At 44.1% G+C, this 24,544-nt stretch overlaps 1 protein-coding gene across 2 annotated transcripts in view; it reads left to right on the top strand.

The window, feature by feature from the left end:
* Window positions 1-15,076, top strand: part of CCN4 (cellular communication network factor 4) — a 38,374-nt gene extending 23,298 nt beyond the window's left edge. For both annotated transcript variants that reach the window (XM_055705572.1, XM_055705573.1), the window contains 4 exons: window positions 7,890-8,169; window positions 11,958-12,215; window positions 14,002-14,195; window positions 14,706-15,076. In XM_055705572.1, the coding sequence (XP_055561547.1) occupies window positions 7,890-8,169; window positions 11,958-12,215; window positions 14,002-14,195; window positions 14,706-15,005 (1,032 nt within the window). In that variant the 3' untranslated portion in view covers window positions 15,006-15,076. The remainder of the gene's footprint in view (window positions 1-7,889; window positions 8,170-11,957; window positions 12,216-14,001; window positions 14,196-14,705) is intronic.
* Window positions 15,077-24,544: the final 9,468 nt, after the last annotated feature.

The raw sequence follows: 24,544 nt of genomic DNA on the forward strand, positions 1-24,544 counted from the left end.
CCAGCTCCCTCAGCATCTTGTCATGAATCATGACCTTTAGGTCTCTGACCATCTTGGTTGCTATCCTCTGTACTGCCATTTCCTTTATATCCCATTTAAAGTGAGGGTTCAAAACCATAGCTCAGAAAGTGAACTAGCTATTGAGATCTCACCAAGATTCTTTTCTATATTCCATCTAAACAAAGTGGCAAAATGAGAGCAGGTAATTAGCCCTTAGTATGGTTTTTCAAGGAGGAGGATGCTTTGACAGTTGGAAAATTAAGTGATCAACTTGGAAAGGCAAAGCTGGGGGGAGTAACAGTCGAAACTTGACTTGGGAGGAAAACTACTACTTAGAGGAGTAGGGATGCGCCACTTTGTCAGTTCATCAGCAGCTCTAGGGAAGTACAGGTATTAGGTCAAGCCAAGTGTTTCAGATTTGAGATTGTAAATACTAGCGAAAATGAAAAGTTGTTTTACATCAAAATGTTCTGCATTGGAACAGAAACAGAAAATTGTTGATACTTGAAAATGCAAATTTCTGGTTTTATTAGAAAAATCATGAAAACCAAGATGATTTTGAGAAATGCTATGGAATCTGTGCTAGTTTACCATGGGAGAAAAAAATAATAGTAGTAGAGATTCTTAATTTGACTTTACTTTTTTGCCCAGCTTGGGACAGAGTGTCCCCAAGGGAGTAAGAGGACAGAAGGCATCTTTCCTCTTGCTTTCAAGGCTGTGACTTGAAATAAGCAAATGCTGAACGTGGCTAATTGCAAAGTAAAACCTCTGCCCAAGCAGTCTGCTCTTGTCTCAGAGCTGGAACTGTGATGCTGCTTTTGTTTCCAGCTTGTGGCTCGTATGTCAACATCATTCTGTACAGTTTTAGGATGGTTTGTAACCCTATGACCTTGTATGGTCCAAATGCACTTTCCACTTTCCTAAAATCGAAGTCTGTCTGCTTGTCCCTTCTGGAAACTTTCCCCATCGCTCCTCCAGATGTTCCCTTTTACTTTTCAAACTCTAGTTCAAGCTAGTTTCACTGGATGAGCTCATTAGCTGCACAAACTGAACATGTGCAGTGCAAGACATTAAAATGTTCTTAGAGCACAGAAACTAGGCTGTTTGACATCCCGATTAGTGGAGTCTGTGGTGGCAGTGTCAATTTGTTAATGGTGTCCAAACATTTTTAGGTCACCCGGTTCTAAGCAAGTGCTACTCTTAATTGGACAGCATGAAACTTTTCAATATGAAATGGGACTTATGAAACATCAGGTTGCTTTCTAACAGGAAAGTTCTTTCCCTGTGAACACTCCATGGAAAAATGTGAAGAAAATGTGAGTGCCACGCTGAGTTTGCCAGTATAAGCAATATTTTGGCAAAGAAGTGAATGTATGCAATCTTTACTCTGTAATTGTCTAAACTGTTCCAAACATCTGCCTACATTCTTCCCACAGATACATTTCCCAAAATAAAGTTATTGGAAGTTGATTGTTCATCACTCATAGATCCACAGAAATATTGATGTTTGACTCACTGTGGATATTTTATTTTCTTAGGCTATTGAATGTTATACTTCATGCAGAATGTTCCTTTCTGCTCAGCCTACAGTGCACAGCAAGAATAAATCCCGCTGGCACCTGACATCTATAAAACTGTCTTATATTTTCTGGGTTCAGAGTCTGTTTTCTTACAGTATGCTCTCGAGATTTCATGTTTGGGATCAATTTTAATGAGGTATCTAGAAGCTCATGCGTGCTCTGAGGAAGCTGAGCCCTGAATAATCATATTTTCCTCTTACCATTACATGTCCTGCAGAATCTGATTTATATCTCTGTACTGATGCTAGCTTACTTGTCACTAGTGTTACCTTGTGATAGTTCATGAGCATTCATGGGGACTTAGGGATTTGTAGCAAGAGTGTAACAGGGAGGAAGTCCTGATAGTACAGTGATTACTACTGATCTTGCTGTAAGAACTGGCTTTTTGTTGACCCATCTGTTGTGGGTGTAATAATAATGCGAATATTCAGCTTAGAAGTTCCAACTTAGCAAGATCGAGAAAAAAACCTCTACCCTGAGGGCCTGGTTTAAACCCACTGATGTAAGCCAGGTCCTGTTTTCATTGCTAATGCGTCCATCTCCCTGACATGCATTAGGAGTTGTTAACCTCTGTCTGTTCTGAGATGAAACTAAGCAATCTCTATGCTTGCCCAGGGATGGAAGGGTATGTGGCTTTATTTAATAGATTGTTTCTATTTCATTTGGTCTTTTCATTTCTGCTTCTTTATTAAGCTCCAGGCACTGTGTTCCCCTGTGAACTGTGCTACATCAGGTTAGCATTAGGATTTTTGCAACAGTGTGAGTGTGGATCTGAGTGTCCTGGGATGCCTTTTGAAATCATTTTGGTTAATGGGAACATTTAGGGTGGTACGTGGTGTTGGCGTTGGCTCTACAGGCGTTTCTTCTTGTATTGTCTAAACAGTTCAGCCAGTAGGTGGAACCAGGAGAAAGCAGATGTGTTGTCTGGCAGAGAGACAGTACAAACGCACAAGCCTTTCCTGGGAGATACATCTCTCGGTGCCTGCTTAAAGTGGTGTTTGTAACTGCAGTGTCCCTGTTTGGGACAGCCGAACTGCAAAATCTGGAGTTATTTCTAAACAGTGACAACCCGATGCTCTCAGGCCTTGATGCATGAGCACCCACCAGTAAGGATGTTTGGGTCAGTCTGCAAATCAGCAGATTTGATCACACAGTAGTAAGAAGGACATTTTAATAAAGATTTCCTCACTGACCGTTTTCTCTTGTGAATGTGTCAGAGATGCAGGACAGGAGATAATCCAGATCACGTTGTATCCCTCCATCAGTGACATCTGGCATTTGCTCAGAAAGGCTGGCATTTGCTCAGAACTGTAGGTTAAAAATATTCCTTTAATGTGTTCTGCTGTGGGAAATTAAAAGGGGTCCACCCACTGGCATGTGCCCTGCAAAACACAGCTTGTGCAGCTAAGAGTGAGCTCAAAAGTCCTTCTTTTAGAACAAATTACCACCAGGGTGAAAACAGCAGGAGGTGATGAGGTACAGTGGTTTGAGCAGACCTCTATCTGCCAGCTTCCCATAACCATTTCCCCAGCTCTGCCAACAGCCAGAGGAATTGAATTTAGAAGTCACTGTCCTTTCTGGACTTTTTCCCAGTAATAAACTGGAAAGGAAGAACATGGATAGCTTCTCCCCACCTTCACCCAGCTTATCATAATGAGAAAAATACTTGAAAGAAAAAGGCTTTAAGAGTGAGATCTTGCGGCACTGAAACAGTGAATCAATACACATGAATATATTTTTAAACACGTGTAAGAACTGGAAGCAAAGGAGTATATTGCAATGCATCTAGGACTTTGCTGCTTAAAAGCAAAGCTGGAGGTTTCCTTATGCATCATGTAAAAATGCTGCTGTATATCTGGCTGGCTTGCAATTTGGACTGTATACGCTAATTTCAACACCGTAACTTGGTCTTTCCAGTTTTCAAAACTAAACCAAACCTACAATTTGTGTTTTCTGACAAATTGAAAATAGACTTTGCCAGTAGGTAGAACATGCTGCTAAAATGCTGCTATCCATTTTATATCTTTAAGACTTGCATAGTAAAACTGACGGCTACTAAAAATACTGAGTTTGTGGCCATGGCAAGCAGTGAGTCATTTTTTATTTTGTCCTTCTCTCCTCTTGAATGTGAATACAGAAATCAGATGCAAATTGTTGCTAGTGAAATAGTATTCTTTGCAGATTCAGAAAGAAAGTAATTTTGGAGCTTACCAAGCATAAATCAGGAGCAACTTTAATAGAGAGTTATCAGTCATGGCACGGTGAGAAAGGCTTCATCATTTAATGAGAATAGGCTTGTACCTCCAAAAGCAGCAAAATTAGAGCTCACTAATAACTTGTGATGGAATATTTTCTCCTTAGCATCCAAAATAACAGATCTGCAGACCCCAAGATTGAAGAGTAATTATATCAAACAAGTTAATTATCAGTACCTGGAAAAATTCATTTGCTAGCAGGCACATTCTTTTATCTTTCTGACATCTTAAAATAAACCTGTCAAACCCCTACCACCGTGCTTCTTGGTGTTAAGTTTCTCTTCACTCTCACTTTGGATTTCTTACAAAACTATTGTCCTCCAATACATTATATTAGCCATGAAAGCATGATTCTTGAAAACTTAAATTACATGAGGGGCTTGTTTGTTTGTTTGTTTATTTGTTTCTAGTTAAGTATGGCCATTGATGAATACCATTACAATGTGATTTCCTGTTGATAGCACCTGTGGAAAGGGTTGTCTTTATTGTGGTGTTTATAAAACATTATTCAGGATGACATAACCATCATACGTATTAATAAGAAAGTGTCTATAGCCCAAAATGTTCTGCAACATTGAAGTAGTAGGGGTGAATGACTTTGTCAAAGGGGTTTAGATATCCCAGTGATGACAGCTGACCATGGAAAAGGAAAAGACAAGAATTTCATAAATCTACCAAGTGTTTCTCCCATAGCAAAACTGAGGGACTGAGGAACGGAGAGGAGGAAGGCCTGGAAGCTGTATAAGTTGTGCACTTGTTCTAGTGTCCAGTAGACAACAGTTTCCAACGGTTAGGTTTTGGCTGGGTACTGATGGAGCCTAAGACATGATGCCACTTTCACCTCTCCATTCCTTCCCCATTTGTGAAATAGGGGAGTCAGAGTATTTTGACTCCTGTTCACACTGATTATTTAAAGGTGTTCATGTAGGCCACACTAAATGTCCTTCCCGTAGCTTACTCAGCCACACCACAGGACATTTCAGCAGGCACATCCGAGAACCACAACAGCTAGTGACCCCAATCCTTTACAAGAATTCAGCCTCAGTCCTTCCATATGAACTAAACCCATAGGACTAGTAGGGCTCCTCTTTGCTACTGTGTGTTGATTCACAAACACTTTCTTACCTTTCATATCTACACAGAGTAGAAGCTGTTCGCTTGCTCCTGTTGACAACCGAAACAAGGGACTGTGAAGGGATTTACTTACAGGGTTGGGCTGTGGCAATGTGCTCTTTAAATAGCTGTGTGACTTTTCTCTCTGTGTCTGGATTTGATTATTAAGCACTTTTTTAATGATCAGCAACCAAGTAAATAGGCTTATTGCACTTGAAGAGGCCTCTTTTCTCAAGTGACAGATTATTGCACCTTGCTGAAATTATTGTGAGTGGAATGAAAAATACTACTGTTTAAAGGCCAGGGCTTTTCATTGATCTGAATGTTCCTCTTTTAACAACTTTGGCAGCATCAAGGAGCCTTAAAGTGGGAGTAAATTATATTGGTATGTTTTAGTTTAAACATGAGTTTAAAGGTGATTTTAAGCCAACTTTAAGGCCAGCTCTTTGTAAAGGGGGCCTTAATGGAATTGGGAATTATGCCCAGAGCAAACACATTGCCTGTTTGGCAATGATTAGCAATGTGTTAACACTTTTGTGCGCTAAATACAGGGTAACTAATTACTGACATACTTAAATACACCTTCAGATACAGCAGTAGAAGGCTCAGGAGTGTACTTCAGTAAAATTTAAGTTTGCTAACAAAGAAGGTGTAGAAGACAATAAAAGAGCTTTGCAGAGGTATCCAGCTCATCGGCTGTGGGTCTTTAATTCTTGGGGATGCTTTTCCCCACAAAGTCTTGGGTTAAGGCATTTTCTTCATGCAGAAGTGGTGAAAAACCTTTTGTTTGAGACATCTGAAACTGTAAAGAGGACAAAACACTGGAGAATATATAGTACAGTACAAGGTAGCCAGGAATGGAGGGGATTCCCTTAGTAATTTCAGGATCTTGACTTTCTTTGTCTGAACTTTGTAAGGTTCCACACTTACTCTTTGCAGCCCTCACACCTTGTCACCAGAAAGAGTTTCTGGACCACATGTGCCCAGGCAGGGTCATGTTCCATCTGCTGCTGATAGCCTGTAAATAATCACTTTTTTTTTTTCTGTGCCTGAGCTACTGTGCCCTGCTTGACCCCCATGTGCAGCTCAGGTTTTCTGTGCAGTGATCCTGGTGGAAAAGGCACAACTCTGCTTTGTCACTGGGCTGGTTTGCACCCTTCCTGCACCACAAGAACAGCTGGTGCTGTTAAATGTCATCCAGAGTGTGCTCTGCAGGGACTGGAGAGTGCAGAAGGCAATGAACTTCTGCTCTCTGTGCATTTTGCTATGCGCTAAGGTACACCAGCACTCCATTACCTTAGTAATAGTGACCTGAATGTGCCTACTGCAGTACCATCACTGCGTTACAGGAAATCCCTTTTCTGTTTATTCCTGATTTACCTTGACCAGATTTTTTATCTGATTATCAGGTTTGGAATTAACTTGCAGGGGTTTTTTTCTTATTTGCAAAGGAAATGGTGGTCAGGAAATGGAAACTTGGCAGCATCCTCCCCATAAAAGTTTTCCTTCCTTGCTCACCATGCTGGCAAATATTTGTGCATGGCTAATGTGAGAAACACTAACATTATGAAGCTTCACTTATGCTCATCTGACTTATAGGTCCCACAATATAGGACAAAAGCATGTGCCAAAAGGCATAGGTGGAAAATCACTGCAGAAGCATCCCAGTTGCTTGACTGTGTGGGCCAGGGTAACATGATGGGAACTACAGTGTGAGGCCTGGAAAAGCCCATCACAGACAGACCTAGGAGCCCCATGACTACTTCAGGATTCACAGAGACCATTTTTTCTGCTGAATATAGTAGTCTAGACACTGTGAAGGGTGGGTAAGGGTGGTTTTCAGAGTGCCTACAGGAAATACATGACTGACTTGAAGTTAATTTTTAAATTATTATTTTAATTTTTTAAAAAATGTTATAGCCATAGTGTAGCTTCATTTTTTAGGACTGGAACTCTGTCAGGGAGCTGAACTGCATGTGTGTGGTGTTATAGGGGTGGAGAAAAGCAAAGCATTTTTCAAAGAGAGGTGAGTGAACTTGTATGTCATGATATTCGTAGCTGGTAAGCCACATTCTGGTTTTAAAGGTTATCTTTTCCATTCTCTAACCTCATCTATACTCCAGTCCAAGTGCTAGAACACTGCAAGGCAGCAGTTGTTGTGGTATTAGCAGTACTGCAAGAAGAGATGAAATGGCCAAAGCATCCTCAGGAGGTCTGTGATGGAGTGCTAAGCCTGTGCGTTTCAGTTCACCGTCACAACACAGAGGTTCATGACTGGGTGTCTGTAAGGATGGTGGGCTCACAGCCTGCTCACAGTGCCTTCATGTATTTATGGAGTCCTGCATTTTGGTTGCAAGACCCACACAAATATGGATAAGTCTGAGTAAGATGGGTCCAAACAGGGCCACATGTGCCTTCACTCTGCAACACGATGACCTTCATCTTGCTTCTTGACCTGAAGGGCAGTAACTGTTGTGTGAAGATGCCTTTGAGTAGCCAAGAGGCCCTAGAGCTGTCAACCAACAGGGACAACAGCTATGGGGTGGCACAATCCTTTGCCAGAGCCAAGCACCACGAGGTGACAGAAACTGGACCCGTCACACCCTCCTCTCATGTGTCAGAAGGGGTTTGACATGTTCCTACATGGAGAGAGACCTCTGTTTAGAGAGGAAAGGTCTGGGGAAGGCTGAGTATCAGCTGGTGGGGGCTCTGCAGTTTGTATGCCAGTCCAAGCTGCAGAGCATTTGCCCTTGGCTGGCATCTGAAGGGGTTTACAAGGGAGCAGTGACCTCTCCCTTTCCATGGCTCATTGACGTTTATTTTTTGGTTTCCTTGCAGCCTCTTTAGACCCAGGGGGATTTTAATTGAGGACTAATCACCGCAGGGGTTGCAGCCCCTTTTTCTCTGGAACGCTTTCCAAGCTGTGCTTCTTTGTTTGTAGGCCATTGCCCAGACCTCCACCACCATGACCCCTGCCGTCCCTGCCATGACAGAGGCCTACACGCGGACTCAGTACTGTAAGTGGCCATGCGAGTGTCCGAAGTCTCCACCTCGGTGCTCGGTAGGTGTCAGCCTGGTCACAGACGGCTGCGACTGCTGCAAGACATGTGCCAAGCAGCGTGGAGAAAGTTGCACGGAGGCCGACACCTGTGATTTCCACAGGGGCCTGTACTGCGACTACAGTGGAGACAGACCTAGGTACGAAATAGGAGTATGTGCACGTAAGTGATGTACATATATTTTTGACTTAGCTATACACTGGCAGCTCTCCCCAGTCTGAGCAATGGTTGAGATTTAGCTTATGAGATACCTGACTGTCTGAGCATCAGCTTCTCCATTCATCGTCTTCCATTTCCTTACAGCTGTAGTCATTCTCGGGGCAGTTGGCTGGATGAGAAATGACATCCAAACTCTTGCTCTTTGAGTTGGCTGCAGCCGAGAGCAAGGAGCAACGAGCATTTGAAGGTCTTCAGGTTGGCAAGTAGATGATTCTGTATTCCCCATAACAGGAGGAGGTGCTGTAGTGGGTTAGGGATGAGGGCGCCTACATGAAAACCATGACAGTAAGGGGATGCTTTTGTCTTATTCCCAATAGTGGGTCCCTAGGAAGGACAGCACATGACATCCTGTCAAGACAGTCAGGAATTAATCATCTAGCAAACTTTCCTGGTGACGAATTAAGGTCTGAGCCTTAATCTTACAATGGTTTCAGTCACATTAGCTACCACGAAGCAGAAAGATTACTTCCTGCCTGTCATAACAAACGCTTGGTGGCATAATTCATGTGGTTGGAATGCTTTTATTCAGGAAGAAGAAGAAGAAGAAGAAGAAGAAGAAGAAGAAATGAGGTAGTGTTTTGTGTGTCACGGATACATTCACTTGTTCAGAGATCCAGAACATGGAAGGAGTCTGATCTGCTCATAAACATCCTAAATGATTGAAAGTCATTACTCTGGGAATGATTAAAAGGGAAAGCATCCAACCACAAGTACAGTCACACAGATAGCTGATCAGAAAGGATGTCGACTGTTTAGCAAGTTAGTAGTACATACTGGTTATGGCTTTAGGTTCATAAACAGGAAAAAGCCTTTTAGAGGGACAACCTTCTAGGCTGGAATATAACCATGAATGCATGGGGTACTAATAGAAAAAGTAAAGGGGGAAAGAAACATGGAGGAGAGTCGATTGCGAGATCAATAGCTAGAATAACTGGTCCATAGGAAAGATAAAAGATTGCAAACAGTGGGCTTCAATAAACTTAGAATATCAGCAGAAGTTTCATCAAGGGGCAAGTCTGAAGAGTAAAAGAGCTTCAGGGTAGCTGGCAGTTTCTCACAGAAATGATACCAGGGGTTGCTGTTCCTTAGCAGAAGAATGGGAAGTGGAATAAGAAATGAACTTGGCTTTGCATCAGCTCAGCCACAAAAAACAAACATGCAGAAAGTGCAGTCTGACCAGATTTTGGTAGGATACAGGTGAAATACCAAAAAGAGGAGGTATGTGCAAGGAGCAGTAAACTTAAACAGTTATTTTCAAGATTAGAAAGGATCCAGGATTAGGAAAAGAGGATATGAGATCATCCAAATGTATTGTCTGGAGTGTGTGTGGAACATTCATGGAAGGTCTGTAAGAACAGGTTAGACAAACATCTGACAACAGTGACATCGCTACAGCTGGCCTTGAGTTGGGAGAGGAAAACAAGCTGAATGTTGTCTCAAAGCTACCTCAGCCTTCCTAGGCCTCTTTAAAGACCTTCACATTGCTCCACATTGATTTATTTAAATGCTTGCTTTCTTAGCTGGATATTTTTGGAGGTTTTTTTTTAGTCCTCCCATACATCACAGGCATTTGGTATTCCTGTGACAACAGCACTGTGATGTAGGAAGATTGATCTCCAGCTTCTCCAGTGACGTCTGGAAGGATTCCCAATCTGCACTTCCACATCCTTACTGCCAGAACTATATATCCCCTCCTATGTGATACTCACGGTTTTACGGTGAGGGCCATTGCAGTGCGCAGAGCTGAGGGGCATGCAAAGTAGGTCTGTCCATGGTTAGGACGTGAGGTGGCTTGTCTCTGGCTGCCACAGAAAGCTGTGGGCTTCCCCTTGCTTTCAGCACCCGTGCACACAAAGGGATCTGCTGACATGTCCTTTCTCGTGTCCTGGGACATACAGAGGCTGCATCACTGCACTGAGTACACGAGCTGCTGCCCTGACTGCAGGGTGAGTGAAGACACGAGTGGGACTCCTGTGCTGGGTGGTGGGGACTAACTGCTCTGAGGAATTTGCTTGGCAGCTTGATGCCAAAAGCTAGGTCTAGAGAATCCAGTGCATGCAGGACTACAGAAACAATGTAATTTGTGGAAAATAAAGATCCTGAAAAAGCCAGGAACTGGTGGTGGGAAAGGGAATGGTGTGAAACTGTGGGAAATTCAGGCTGTATCTGGGCTGGCATGCTGGGGTGTGTCCCAGGATCTGATCACCCAGGCGTCAGGTAAGAGCTGGCTGGGAGTCACTACAGCGCTCCTTTTGTTGTTGGCTTTTCTCTCCATCAAAACAGAGACCGCAGGGTGCTGAGCCCAGGTGGCCGAGGCAGGCATTGGGCACATGCGACCAGGAACACAGATGTGCTCCCAAATGGCCTAATTAGATGCAGACTCCACAAGGTTCTGCATGAGGGCATGCCACCGTCCTTTTCGCTGTGTTTGGAGATGTTCTCTTGACGAACCTCTGGATGTATGAGACCTGCAGGAGGCTGAGTTAACACAGACTGGGAGGGGTATGCTGGTAGCAAAACGCCAGGAGATACAGCATTTTCGTGAACTGTCACAATCCATCTGCATCTTCTAAAAATAAGTTTAACTGTATTCTCAGCGCTGGCTCCAGCCCTGAGTGATGTCTCTTCAATACAAAGGCTGAAGCATTATCAAAATCAGAGCTCAGCATGAACTGGAGAACTGGACCTGTGCTTCAAATTCCAACCACTCTCATTTTTGTGCAGAAAAAGGGATTTGTGTTTGATGTTTTCATTCTAAAAATAGGAAGCCTTTGCAGATTTTTAATCCAGCATTTCAATTTGAGTTGGCCTTGAAGCAGCCACATTGCAGCTCCATTTCTGACTTAAAAACTGAGTCTTCTGATTTAAACTTCCAATTTAAAACTTAATCAACCTGACTGGTGCGTGCACACTGCCTCCGTGTGACCAAACAAGAAACTGAAGTTTGACTTTTCCATTAGAAGATTTCTGCCACTGGTTCCAAGTAACTGTCCATACCTTTGAGACAAAAAAGTTGCTACTTTTTGAATCAACGTGATCGCTGTTCATTGGCAATCAAAAAGCGTGATTTTTTTTTTGTGATTTTATTTAAAAATATACATCAAATACTAATTTTCATGGATTTGGAATACGTATGTTAGTTCATTTTACGAGAAAATTGTTCTGTGATAAACTGGGATCTAGCTGCCTAAATAAAGGAATCCAGTGCCGTTTTAGCTGTTCCTTCGCTACGTTGGCTGTCCTCCCCCTTCTGCTTCAGATGGGTACAGGTGTTGTGAAGAGCTATGTCATATTTGCAGTCCCATACAGTTCTTTCATATGTCCATGAAAACCTCAAATTTCACTCAATATCTGTTTCAATTACTTTGTTCCTACTGCAAATAACTTCTACCAGCATGCCATGAAATGATTTTTTAAGTAAGCATTTGTGGATAAAACTTGTTTTATTTTCTAACTGCTTTTTTCCATGAAACATTAAAAGATTCTTCTTACTTATTTTTTTTATTTTTTTTCCCCCGCTGTGATTCAGAATGAAAACAGCGTCCTTGATGGTATGACTACATTTGGCTCAGCACCATGCTGAACACATCACCCCACAGCACTGCCATATCCTCACGTTGGCTCCATTAGCCCAGGGAGCAGCTTGGTAAAGAAACTCATCAGCACTGTTGGTTCCCAGTGTTATTTTAATGGTGCTCTGTGTGTCTTTCTCTCTTTTTCTTTCCTTTCAGAGATTGTCGGTGTAGGATGTGTCCTCAATGGAGTCAGGTATAACAATGGGGACACGTTTCAGCCTAACTGCAAATACAACTGCACATGCATCAATGGGGCCGTGGGCTGTATTCCCATGTGCACAAACTCACGTCCTCCCCTTGTCTGGTGCCCAAACCCAAAGCTGATTAAGATGGCAGGGAAGTGCTGCGAGCAGTGGATTTGCGATGACTCCAAGAAAATCAGGAAGACGTCTCCACGCCACATCACCTCTGCAGGTAGGGTAGGAGTGAGGTGGACCTCTCCTTTGCCATCAGGCAACTGAAGTCAGAGTCTACAACCGAAGCATCACCTTGTACTGCCAGACCTGGCAGGCACCTAGTCTGTGTGAAGGAGGCACAAAGACTCCTATACAGCATGTAGTGAAGGGCAGGACATGCAAAGACCAGTGATGTACTTGAACTTAGTGGCAACATGAGATTCATCAAGTGTGCTTGTGTGACAAAACCACCTTTGAAGCACACATCTGCTGGTACTTTGAAGATGTTACAGGTCCTATTTAAGGTGGTGGGTTTTTTTTTTCAGTCTGGACCCACTGGAAAACAGAATTGGTTCAGTTTAAATTTGGACTGAGGCTTTCTCTCTGTGTCATATTGCTTCAGTAGTATGATTTTAAGGTCCCTGTATCTTAGTAAGTCCCAAACTTACAAAACAACATGAAAGCAGTTATTGTGGTGGAAGTTTCACTGCCAATTGGGCTAAATCGCCTTTGTGTTAGTATAGCTTTTTAGCAATTCTGGACTGATGACATTATTGAACTATTTTATGTATTACATAAGGTATCTTCTTTCCTCACACTCACGTTTATAGTGAGGGTCACGTAGCCCACTGCACAGAGGTGGCACCATTTGCCTCAAACATAGTCTCGAATGTTTAAGATGTGTTCACCTAGCCATATGTCTTAAATTGATCCTCATAACGTTCTGTGATGCATTGTAGCGACATTAGCCTCATTAGCTCCGTGTTCCAGACTAGCCCAACAGAGGTCAGGGAGACACAGGATGCTTGTGGCAAACCAGGATTTGGGTTCCTTGATGGTAAGAGTTTTTTCCCAGTCCTTGGTCTATTTTTTTAGCACAAAACAAAGCCTTGATCTGCATTTTGTGAGCTAAAGCCACCAGAGTTCAATCCTCACTTCTGTCCCTGGTAGCTTTGAACTGTGAGGTAGGTCCAAATTCCAAACATTTACTACTGAAATCGGCCTTATGTCTTCATGGTGTGTGTCCCAGAACAGGCATCACACAGCTTTCCTCTCCTGACTTTTTCTCTTGTAAGTAGAAGTCTTATAGAAGTGAGACTAGCAATTATTGCATTTAATATAATAATAAATACAATACCAAGCAAGCTCAATGAAGCTGAGATTCTATCAGTTTTGCCTGTGGGCTGTACTGTGAGCTGCAGACCAGCAGGGACTTTGGCTGAGGCTGTGAAGGAACCTGAGCTGGGGTTGCCAGCTGCTTTCAAAACAGAGCCCACCCTTTCTTCAAGTGGCTGCCGAGCTCTCTGAGAGCTATTCAAGCTGCTCTTCCTCCCAGTGAAAGGTTGTGGCTGCTTCCCAAGCCCCTCTGCCATCCAGCAAAGACTGACAACTGCTTTCTGCTACAGGGGATCAATGGAATGGGCTCAGAAATAAACCTTCATGGTGAGGTCAGATCTCATCCCTTTTTTTGCACCGGCCGGCATGGGCTTTGGTAATTGTTTGTATTGTGGCAGCACCTGGGGGTCCCAGACAAGGACCTCCTTGTGCATGGCTCCGAAGGGGATAAAGAAATGAGCCCGGGCCCCAAGTGCTCGCAGCGCTGGAGGGTCTGACACAAGTAGGTCAGCAGCAAAGGGGGTGGGATACGGAGGTTCACAGGAATGCTGAGCCACTTTGCTGTGATTTAATTATTTGGGTTAGTGGCCTGAATGTGTAATGAGCTGGGTGTTTAATATGGCAAACTGCCCCCCCCCCCCCCCCCCCCCCCCCCGCTGAGTAACGTGGGGTTAATCTGCCCTCTGCAGCATACGAGGGAGAGGATGAAGCCTGGCAGAAGAACTGCCTCGTTCACACCTCATCCTGGAGTCCCTGCTCAAAGACCTGCGGGCTCGGCATCTCCACCAGGATTTCCAATGACAACGACCAGTGCCGGCTCCTGAAGGAAAGCCGACTGTGCAACATGCGGCCCTGTGAGGTGGATATCACCAAGCACATCAAGGTGGGGACTGTTTCTTCGCGTGTCCCTTGAGCTGTGCCTGGACACAGGGTCAGCCTTTGTTGGGCAGCATTCAGGCCTCTGCAGGCTGCACTTCTACACTGACTTACTGTGCTGCAGAGAGGTCAGAAATGTGTCCTCCCTGTGCTTCCACGTGCTGGTATGAAAACCTTCCCCTGAGAGCTTTAGTTCCAGCCAAAAGGTCCTTGCAAGAAAAAGCAAGCCAGGTTCGCTGTGTCACGGCTGGTTTGGGCAGCCCTGTGACTCAGCTAGCAGATAAGTGATGGTGCACGGCTGGTCACGGCCATGAACTCTACATGGCGAGTATCCTACTTGCAGCTTTCGGGTTCATACGTCTAAATGTGTAAATCTGTCACACCCTCTAGATCAGGGCAGTAAAATGCTTCCTAATGGCTTCAAACCCCTTTAAATATTGGGAAGGTGGTTTGTGTGTCCTACCTGTGTCAGCAATGAATATTAATTTGTCTTTTTTTCTGTTCTTCTCTGATTTAGCCTGGGAAGAAGTGTTTGGCTGTCTACAGGGCCAATGAACCAATGAACTACACCATCTCAGGATGTGTGAGCAAAAGCCCATATAGACCCAAATATTGCGGTGTCTGCACAGACAACAGGTGCTGCACGCCCTACAAGTCCAAAACTATTGAAGTGAGGTTTCAATGCCCAGATGGAACAGAGTTTTCCTGGAAAATCATGTGGATCAATGCATGTTTTTGCAACCTGAACTGCAAGAACCCCAATGACATCTTTGCTGACTTGGCTCATTACCATGATTACTCTGAAATCGCTAATTAAATTGGCTGAATGCTGGAATTGTCCCATTGCTCTGATTTTACAGAGGTTTTAAAATAAAAGGAGAATCTTCATCCGCTGCCAATGTACAATTTGTTTTTTCCTGAGTTAGGATGTTAAATCTCCTTGTTTTGCTGCACTGTTTTTGGAGAGGCCTTGAACAAGCAGGATTTTCAACTTTAATAGACCTCCATCCATTAACAGCAGCCAGAAATTCCTCTATGCACAGATTCCAGGACTTAAACGACAGTCCTGTTGGCACTGCCATTTATTAGGCCAGCAGTTTAATTGACCAAAGGAAAGAATGGTGCACTAGTATGACAGCAAAAGTATGGCTGTCAGTAGCTTAGATATGAGATTCAAACAACATTAATGTAATTTTGTGAATAATGTAATCTAAGCTGGAAAATGAGCATTGGCATGGATGTTTTATTCTCAACATTCAGTCTTTGATGCTGCTGACCCTCAGGACTAGACCCCAGTCTCTGTCACACAGAGATCAGTCCTAGAATTCCCTCTTTGTCACTCTCAGTCAGATCCTACCCCATGATAAAGTTCATGGGAAAAGCCTAGGGAGAAGAAGGTTTCTCCTGAAATCCCTGTGCTCTGAGTCTGTGTCTCAATGCACAAGGCTGGGTCAAAGAATCTCTGTGTCCCGCTCTCCTTGGACTCAAGTCGATCTCTTGGAGTGTCTTGTGCCAGGGACATTTTGACAGTTTCTCTACCTGCTCTGATCTTGAACAGACTGAATACTCTGAACCCAAAATGGTCACCCCAGAGCTCATATTTTCAGGATAGATCCTCTTATCCATGGATTATTTATTGCTCCTAGGCTAGCTATGCAGACCTAAAGGATGAAATGTAGAGAGTTAAGTGAGAGAAGAAGGACAATACTTCATGTGTCCATTTATTCACATAGAAACGGTGTCTGGGGACCACTACCTCCTCCTCCCTGTGGCGTTACCATCACACAAGTCCTGCTTCCCACTGCCACCTTGCCAGTCACACACACCTTTGTTTTACATGGCTGGGGTAGAGAAAAAGAGACATGTGCTAAATAAGAAAACAGGTGTTAAGCTTCCCATCAACTCTGTGGATGAGTGGATGCAAAAGGAGAGGACAACCCCTGGCATAGCTTCTGGTGCATTAGTTGCAGCTGGGATGCTGCTTAGTGTAAACATAAATGCAAACATTTTCTACTGCAGAAGTAGCTTTACATGCAAATGTTTGCTAAGAGAAGAAGAAGGAGAAGTAAAAAAGTCATTACTTTTACAGGCAATAAATTTATCATCACTGAAGGATGATGGAGCCATCTTTTCCTCCAATACATTGTTAGTATAGCACCCATGCACCATAGCATGTTAGCTGTTGCTTCACTTGGGAGTGTAGAAATGTGTTTCTGCATGGGAACTGTAGTATCTGCTTCCAAAATCCCTGATGGCATAGCAGAATTGCTGAGTGACACATGGGCTGGAGATTGGACCAGTACAGGGCTGAACTTTGGATGATGCAACTGTTTTAAATCAGTCACTTATTCTGCTTTAATTTCAGCTGGCAAGTTGTCTGTCTTCATCTTGATAACCCAGAGGAATCCAGATTAGTTCCCAGGAGACATAAAATCTTTCTGGCTATGATAAATTAAAGCTTCTTGTGAGCAGGCTGAAAATAATGCAATCCCTATGTAAAAACAGGGAAAAGTCTGTGTATCTTCAAAAGCTGTTCACTTCAGTAGCATCTTTGTTTGTATACAAGGATTTGGCCCATGTTTTTTTCATAGAGCTAGGTCATTCCTTAATTCAAAGCTTTTGCCACTTGTTTTTTGAAGCTTCCATGAAATTCCCAGTAGCAGAAAAGAAGGGTGATCCCTGTCTGCATGTTCCAGCGCAGGTGCAAATCGCCTCTCCTGTTTGCTCCTCTGGTGGTAAGGAAGGTGAGGATACCAAGATTTTGCAAGATTCAGCCTCATCACTGGATCCTGTGACAGAAGGCATCATGTGTCCTATTCACCTCCCCCAAAATGAGAGCTCAACACTTGCCAGACTGAGCATGTTACATTTCTAACTCCATCACTTGGTAAGAAAAGGTCCATAGGAACATACGAGAAAGAGGCCAAGAAGCTGACAGTTTTCCAAAACGGAAAGTGTTTTGTATTGAGGTGCTTGGTAGGGAAGCCATATTAGGACCTCTGTCTCAATCAGATCCCTTAAATATGACTTGGAATCCTGTGTTCTAGTTCTTACCCATCTTAAAATACTATATATATATGTGTGTGTGTTTATACATATATGTATACATATATATATAAAATATTATATGCATGCATTTATATGATGTTGTATATAATATTATATATAAAAGCATATGTGAACATGCCCATGAATATATGTCTATATTTACATATACATATTCCTATGATGCAGTCTGTGGTGCATAAAATGGAGTGCATATATAATGTGTGTTTATATGTATATAGCCCTTGTCTTACATGTACACGTAAAGAAACAAGAAAACGGGAGCAGAAGACATACCCAAAACTACGGCACTTAATAGGCTTGCCTTGCTTTGCAATTAGCTAATGCGGCAACCACCATATCAAACGCTGCAGCGGCTGAAACACACAGCTTTCATTGTGAGATAAAAGAAGCTATTATAAGTTAATGGATGACCCGCAGCTCCAGTGGGTGTGGGTTTGGTTTTTTTTGTGAAGTGAATGCCTGGAAACCACGGATCTCGCCCAAGGCACCCAAGATGTTTCTGTTTCTAGCCTGGCTTCCTAAGGGAACAAAACGTATGCAACTGTACTGTCCGTTTGCCTGTCAGTCAGGCCCTTTGTAGGAAATCTCAAACCAAGTAGGCAGAAGAATAAAGATCTCGGAAGCATTGCGATTCCTGAAATAAACCCCCATGAAATGAAACAGCAGGATAGGGAAGAGGCCCACCGCCTCGCCCCTACCAAGCCCATACACATCCAACGCGTCTGCAGTGGGGCCCAAGCCCAGCAGCAGCGTGAAGGGGTTTCGAACAGATGCACCAGTTGGAAGCAAGCAGCCGCGGAGCAGGGGGAGCTGAAGGGACCACAGGTGGGGAGCAGCGGTTATTACTCTGCTGTAAAGGAGTTTTGTGGGGACACCAGACACAGTTCTACAGGAAACCAAGCCTCACTGACCCTACTGCTTGTGCAACTGCTTGTCTGTCTGGCGACACTGAAAGGGGAAGAACAACACTTGTAGCCAGTGAACTTGACTTGCAGTTGGTGGGGTGTAGAGATCCTTCGTTTTAATGGGTGTTTACAAGAAGATTAGCCTGAGGACTAAGGCAATAGACGAGCCTTTAGATTCAGTTCCCTGGCTCCCTGTGTGCTTGGGCAAATCACGAATCTTTACAAAAGTACTTTTGTGGTTACTGTTTAAATACATTGAGGATCTAGATCCTCCAAGGCTTTCATGGATCCAGCCCTTCGCTTTGCTTTTCCTCAGTTCTTCAGAACCAGAACAAGGCCCTGCTGTTTATTGCCTCTGTTGGGGGTTAAAACTCCTCCCGCAGGAACTGATGCTCACTGTATGTTTGTATGGCGCCTCATACAGTGGACCCAGGTGCCTGCTGGGACCTGGAAGCATTATCATCAACCCGAGAAAGCAACAGTAATAGCACTGAGGAGGTACCAGGATCCAAGGTGGTGTTAGACCCCTCTGTTGCAATGGTCTAGGGAAAGGCTTGAGAAATTATGGGAGTGACAGTTTTGCAACGCAGGCTAGGCTGACATGGTTTAACACATGTCCTGCTCACAAAAATCATCCTGTTGGCCTTATAGGCTGGGACAAGGATGGAGGATGGGATTTTGAGGGTCCGCTCATGCTGATACAAATGCCAAGACTCCAACCAGCTCCGGAGACCATAGCCATTAGCCTTTTGTACGGACTTCACCAGAGTCAGTACAGTGGCTCAAGCTGCCTTGTTTGGGAGCCCCAGAAAGCAGGTTATCCACCCCCTGAAGAAGCAAGCGTGTAACTTATAAAGATGCCTTTGCATGGAGCATTGGCTAGAAGTTAAAACACCATTTCGGTGTGCATGCGACTGGAAACAAGCCGTAGGGCAGTTGCTTTATTTTTGACGTGCTAGCTAGGATTGTGCTGTGCGTATGTCATACTTCAGGAAGACCGCAATATTCAGAAACACTGTGTCATCTTGTAAATTAAACCCTTGAGTTTTTTTCTCCCAGTATTTTGAAGAAATTTTAAGAGAAGCAGTTTATTAAACTGATAGAGACAGTGCTCTCATTAACTACAGGCACATATCCATTCACACACATTTTCAAACTGTGACTTTCTGACTGAAACAGTTCTACAGAGTTACTTCTGTAAGCTTCATATCCTGAAATATTTTAAAAATTAATGGAAAAACAGATTGGTTTGGCAGTGTCAGTCTGAGTTACTCCAGCTATGTAACAGGTATTACTTGTTTATACAGCAACATGGTGAGGTTTTACAGGTAGCATGCTGCTGCCATAGTTTAAAGGTATTAAATAGCCTCATAAATGGTAAATGATTAATGAGTCTATGACTGACACCTCATTTAGAAGCTTAGGCAAGCAAAAGAAGGTGAAATGTGTTTGCTGCTGCCATTTCTTTCCCTTTTCCGATCTCCTCACCTGGCCAATGTCCAAGTGTGTGTTTGCAATCTGTGACAAAGCCCTGAACTGGAGGACACACAAATAAAAATAAAGAGCCGGTAACGTGGTAAAAAAGGATGCTCTGAGAGCATTTCCTTCAGTGTGAATATTTTGGCAGCTTGGGAAAGCCAGGTGTTCCCCAACTCACATGTGCTTGTTTGCTGGTCTGTTTCTCACTCTAAGTTTGTTGGTTTGGTTTTTGGTTGGTTTTGGTTTGGTGGTTGTTGTTGTTATTGTTTTGCCCCCCAGCACTCTTACTGGACTTCGGATAGCCCATCTCGAGTCTTTGAGCATAGTGGAGTGTGTTACTCAACCTGCCTAAGCATGCCTTCTTTATCAGTTCTCTTGAGAGGCTGCAGGAGTAGCCTGTTTGCAACAGCCACACAGACAGAAACTGTTCAAAGAAGGTTATTAAAGACATGGGAAAAAGCATTTAAATTCAAGAGTCATTACTCCATACCCCTGCATTTACATATCCTCAGAGCTAACCTCAGTAAGGATTCCACTATTTAATTCTAAAAAAAAATAATTTTTTCCCACAAATCGAGTTGGCCTTCCAGCCTGAAGTGGGTTACCTGCCTCAGCAGGAACTTTAAGTGGCCTCCTGTCTTGAACAGTGACATGTCTGTGTTGGGCTTGCTTATTGGATACCAGGACATAAGGTGACAAAGCACCCTCTCCCCAGCCTTCTCTTTCAGTGTGTTTTTTTTGTTGTTGCTTTTTTGTTACGGTTTGGAGTTTTTGCTGGGAAAGGAAGTCCTCTGCATTTTTAAGCACTTCCCAGCCAACAGAGCCTCTGGCGACAGCGTTCAGCAAAGGTAGCACATTTCCCTGCTGCCTCTACAGGCACCAGAAGTCCCATCTGGCCTCTGTGTCTTCTGCTTGCACGTGGCAGCTGCCCAGCACGTGATCTTGCATGAAGGGTTCCCTGGCTACTTTCTCAGCCACTGCGCCTGGACTACTCTGGGAAACCCATCATCCCCTAAGTACTTTGCACTTCCCAAACGAAGCACTGACCTTGTGCTAGGCTCTGCTTCTGTAGCATCTCCCCTGCCCCAAGCCTGCATGAGTGGCAGGGAGGGAACCACCACTGGATTAAATTTTAACTTTGGCAGCTGGTGGTAAAGAATGAATTTTTTTATTATTATTTGGTCACTGGTTGTCATAAAAAATAAATGAAAATGCATTGCAATCAGTCAGTAAATAATTTCCCAGCTGGCGAGATTCAAGTGTAGGCCTGAGGTAAGGCAAGGGGGGCTGACTGCTCGCATCTCACCGGTGTGCGAGGGGCTGGGTGGCACCTTTGCTCGGGACAGGCATACCAAGCCCTACCCGCAGCTGGCCATGACCTGTGCCGATGACGGGTCTACCACAGGGGGCAAACCCCCAGCTCAACAGCCTCATCTTCCCTGCCCACCTTGCTGCATGCAAGGTGCTGAGCCGCACGGGAACCTGCGCACGCACACACGTACGCACACACACACACATGTATACACACATGCACAGACCCAAGGGCTGCAAAGCCCAGGCTGGTGGCAGCTCTTAACTCTTTCCCAAGTGTTGTCACTCATGTAGGCTTCACTGGGAGCTGCTCCAGGCCCCCCCCAGCCCCCGCGCCCCCCCCCCCGGCTCTGCGTGCGACTGCCTGGCAAACAGCCCTTCCCCCAGCCTGCTGACCTTGACCTGAATACCATAATCCACTTCATCCATAAGCAATTGCCGAGAGTGGCGGGTCACCCAAGGATATTTTTTCCAGCTCTTCCACAGGTCACAGCTCACTGTAGTGCTGCTGCTTGGGAAAAGCTGCCTGCTATCCCCATTGCAAACCCTTGGGCGCTTTTGGAGATGCCCAGTGCTGTCTGCATCCAGTGCCTGGTGTACATCCCATAGCCACCAGTGCCAAAAACATGCAGGGTGTATGGGGCAGGGGCTGCCTCTTTAATTACATCCAAATAACAATTCTCCTCCAGACCCCAGCAGGTGCTGGGTGAGGAAGCGATCCCCACGTTGAGTTGCAGGGAACAGACACTGAACTGTCTGGCAGTTGCAATCAGAAGCCTCTTTTTTTTTTTTTTTCCCTCCCTTTTTTTTTTTTTTTCTCCCAACATTGGTCAGCAGCTGTGTTGTTTATAAAATGAATAGAGCCCTTAATGAAGCAATAGATAGAAACAGTGAGAGGCTGTGTCTGTCTGTTACAAAGGGCCGAGGGGGAAGGGTTGATCTCTTAAAATACCCTGACATCCTTTCTCCCAGTTATTTAAACATTAGGCATAGCAGTGATCAGCTATCAACAGAAAGCCTATATTTGGCTCAGTAGAAACACTAAATCCACACATCAAAACAGCTGTTCATATATACAGACCAGGAGAGACTTTCCAGGGAATGTGGAACAGTGCAAAATAGTGCAAAAAACCCAGACAAAATGTGGGAAGGGGGAGGACAAATCTGCAAGCAGCACTTGAGAGATGCTCAATGTGCTGCCCTGGCAGAAACAACAGACCATGTTACCTGCACCTTGAGGGTTGCAACAAATAATTCTGCCCAAGATGCAAAAACAGAGAGGATGAGGATTCCAGCACTAGAAGAGAAAAAATAAGCAGCTTTGCTATAAACAGTTTTCCCTCCAGCTCAGTCCATTGCTTGCAACACACGACATTAATCATAAACCCCCCAAACACATCTAGGCTAAAGTTTCCAGCTGTTTAGTCTCTAGACTTTTAAAGAGGAAAGCAGCGTCCTTCAGCACAAAAGTCCTGCTGTGACCACATGGTGTTGGCAACATTCTCTCCCACTCCTCTTCTGCAAGGACAGGGAGGGGGAAAGCTATCTTGAAGTTTAGCCATTATTTTTGTCAAGATCCAGGCAGAGGCAGGAAGAACTCATTTCAGCACCGACACCCTTTCTGCCAGCAGTTTTGAAGAGCACCACCATGGCAAAGATTTGATATTGAGGTACATTGGTGCAATCAGGAAGTCTCTTGGTCCCTCTGAGAGCCCATTCTGTCTTTTTCCACCCTTTATAACCCTAAAAACACCATGAGGGGTGAACTGTTCATTTTCTGGAAACCTCCTGTCACCCAATCTGGATTTCCTCAATGTTACAGGAGCTACTTGCTCTGTGGTGGCCATTCATAGTTTGAAAAAAAGGTGAAGCCTCAGCTTACCTTTTCTGGCTTAACGATGCTACAGTATCTGGGTTAATTCTGAACCCAACAATAATGCAGACCTCAGCATTTGCAAGCGCTAAGAAGGGGTTTTATAAAAATTTCTAAAAAATCTGCAAGCCACTTGTATCTCTTCAGTTACAGCATATTAAAGATGCCAGGAGACCAGTACCGCAGGGAAAGAGCCGTAACTCCTTGTAAAAGGTAAGCCACCACTCATCTACACTGCCCTCCAGCTTTTTTGTTCAGGTACACACTGTTCCTCGCCAGGTGAATATTTTTGTTGCAAAGCTGACATTTACAGTGGCCCTGGCAATTCCTCACTGCTCAGAAGTGCTCGCAGATCCCTTTGTGCTGCAAGAAGGCTTGGATGCATTCCTTCCTGTTAAACGAGAATAAACTGCCAAGGCCTGACAGGCACACCATGGTGTCCTTCTTGAAGGAATGATTAGCCATTCCCAGAAAAGCTCAGCAAAGAACACAACTTGTCCTTCTTTTGTAAGAGTTGGCACAGGTGCCTCCCATTTTCCCTGGCACTGGCACAGGCTGTGGTTAACCAAATCAAGCCCTTCGCTGCTATCAGCCCAATCATGACTGCTGAATCATCATATCTAGCACAGCCTTGGCTCAGACATACCAAATATTTGCTTTTACCTCTCCCTATTACAGGATTTTTTGAGATACAGGAGGAAGGAGCAGCCCAAAATAGTGCCAGTAAAGCCACATACCCACCCGTCCCTGAAAAACCCAGTATGTTAAACAAACCACCAGGTAAGAGCACCACATCCTCACTGAGGTCCCAACACAGAAAGCACCACAGAGCCATTTTGGTGACTGGGATCCGTTATCTCGTAACCATCCCCTACCCTGAAGAGTATCACTGCTCCCAGCCCCTCACAACACGTGGACAGGAGCCTCCAAAACTACTGAGGGATGCTTCCTCATGAAGGGCACATACTGCTCAACTTACAAAAAGCCCTAATCTTTTAACAGGAAGCACTGAGATAAATAGAAGCTTAAGGTCAAAAAGGACAACTGTTTCTGCTTTAAGTACAGAAATAAAACATTTTTCTAACTCTTTCCTGCACCTTTAAATTCTTCTCCTTCTTGTATTTGTGGAGTCCTTTTAAAACTTATTTGTGAAGGGTTCATCTTGTCTCTTCTGAAGTTAGAGTCTTGCAAGAGATCCAAAAAGAATACCTTTTAGAAACTCAGTGGCACCTGCAATCTCAGTCAAGAGACCTAAAACAACTGGTGAGGAACATATCCCACGTCAATGGATCTACAGACCAGATTGGGAATGAAAGGATACAACAAGCACGGCCCCAACTCCAGCAAGGCAGTCAGCTACAGACTGCAGATCTATGCATCAGACATACTGTATCTGCAGAGACAAAGAAAACTCAAAACAGCAAATAAATAGCACTCTGTGACAAGAATCCATTTTTAAATATATTGTTTGAGCAAAATTATCCTGTAGTACTTTGAACACTTAATACTGAAGTATGTTTTCTTAGTGTAAATGAGATGGGACTTCAAGCAACATGGTCTAATGGAAGGTTCTAGTGGGGAGAAATCTCTGATCACAGAAGTAGGGAATGGCAGAAATATGAACAAAAAAGGATTTCATTGATAGAAAGGGGTGACAGGAATATGCTCTGACTAAGAAAGATTACTGTACTCCTGGCAAAACATTAAGACACCAGACAC

The sequence above is a fragment of the Falco cherrug genome, chromosome 3 (genome assembly GCF_023634085.1).
Source record: "Falco cherrug isolate bFalChe1 chromosome 3, bFalChe1.pri, whole genome shotgun sequence".
NCBI classification, from domain to species: domain Eukaryota; kingdom Metazoa; phylum Chordata; class Aves; order Falconiformes; family Falconidae; genus Falco; species Falco cherrug.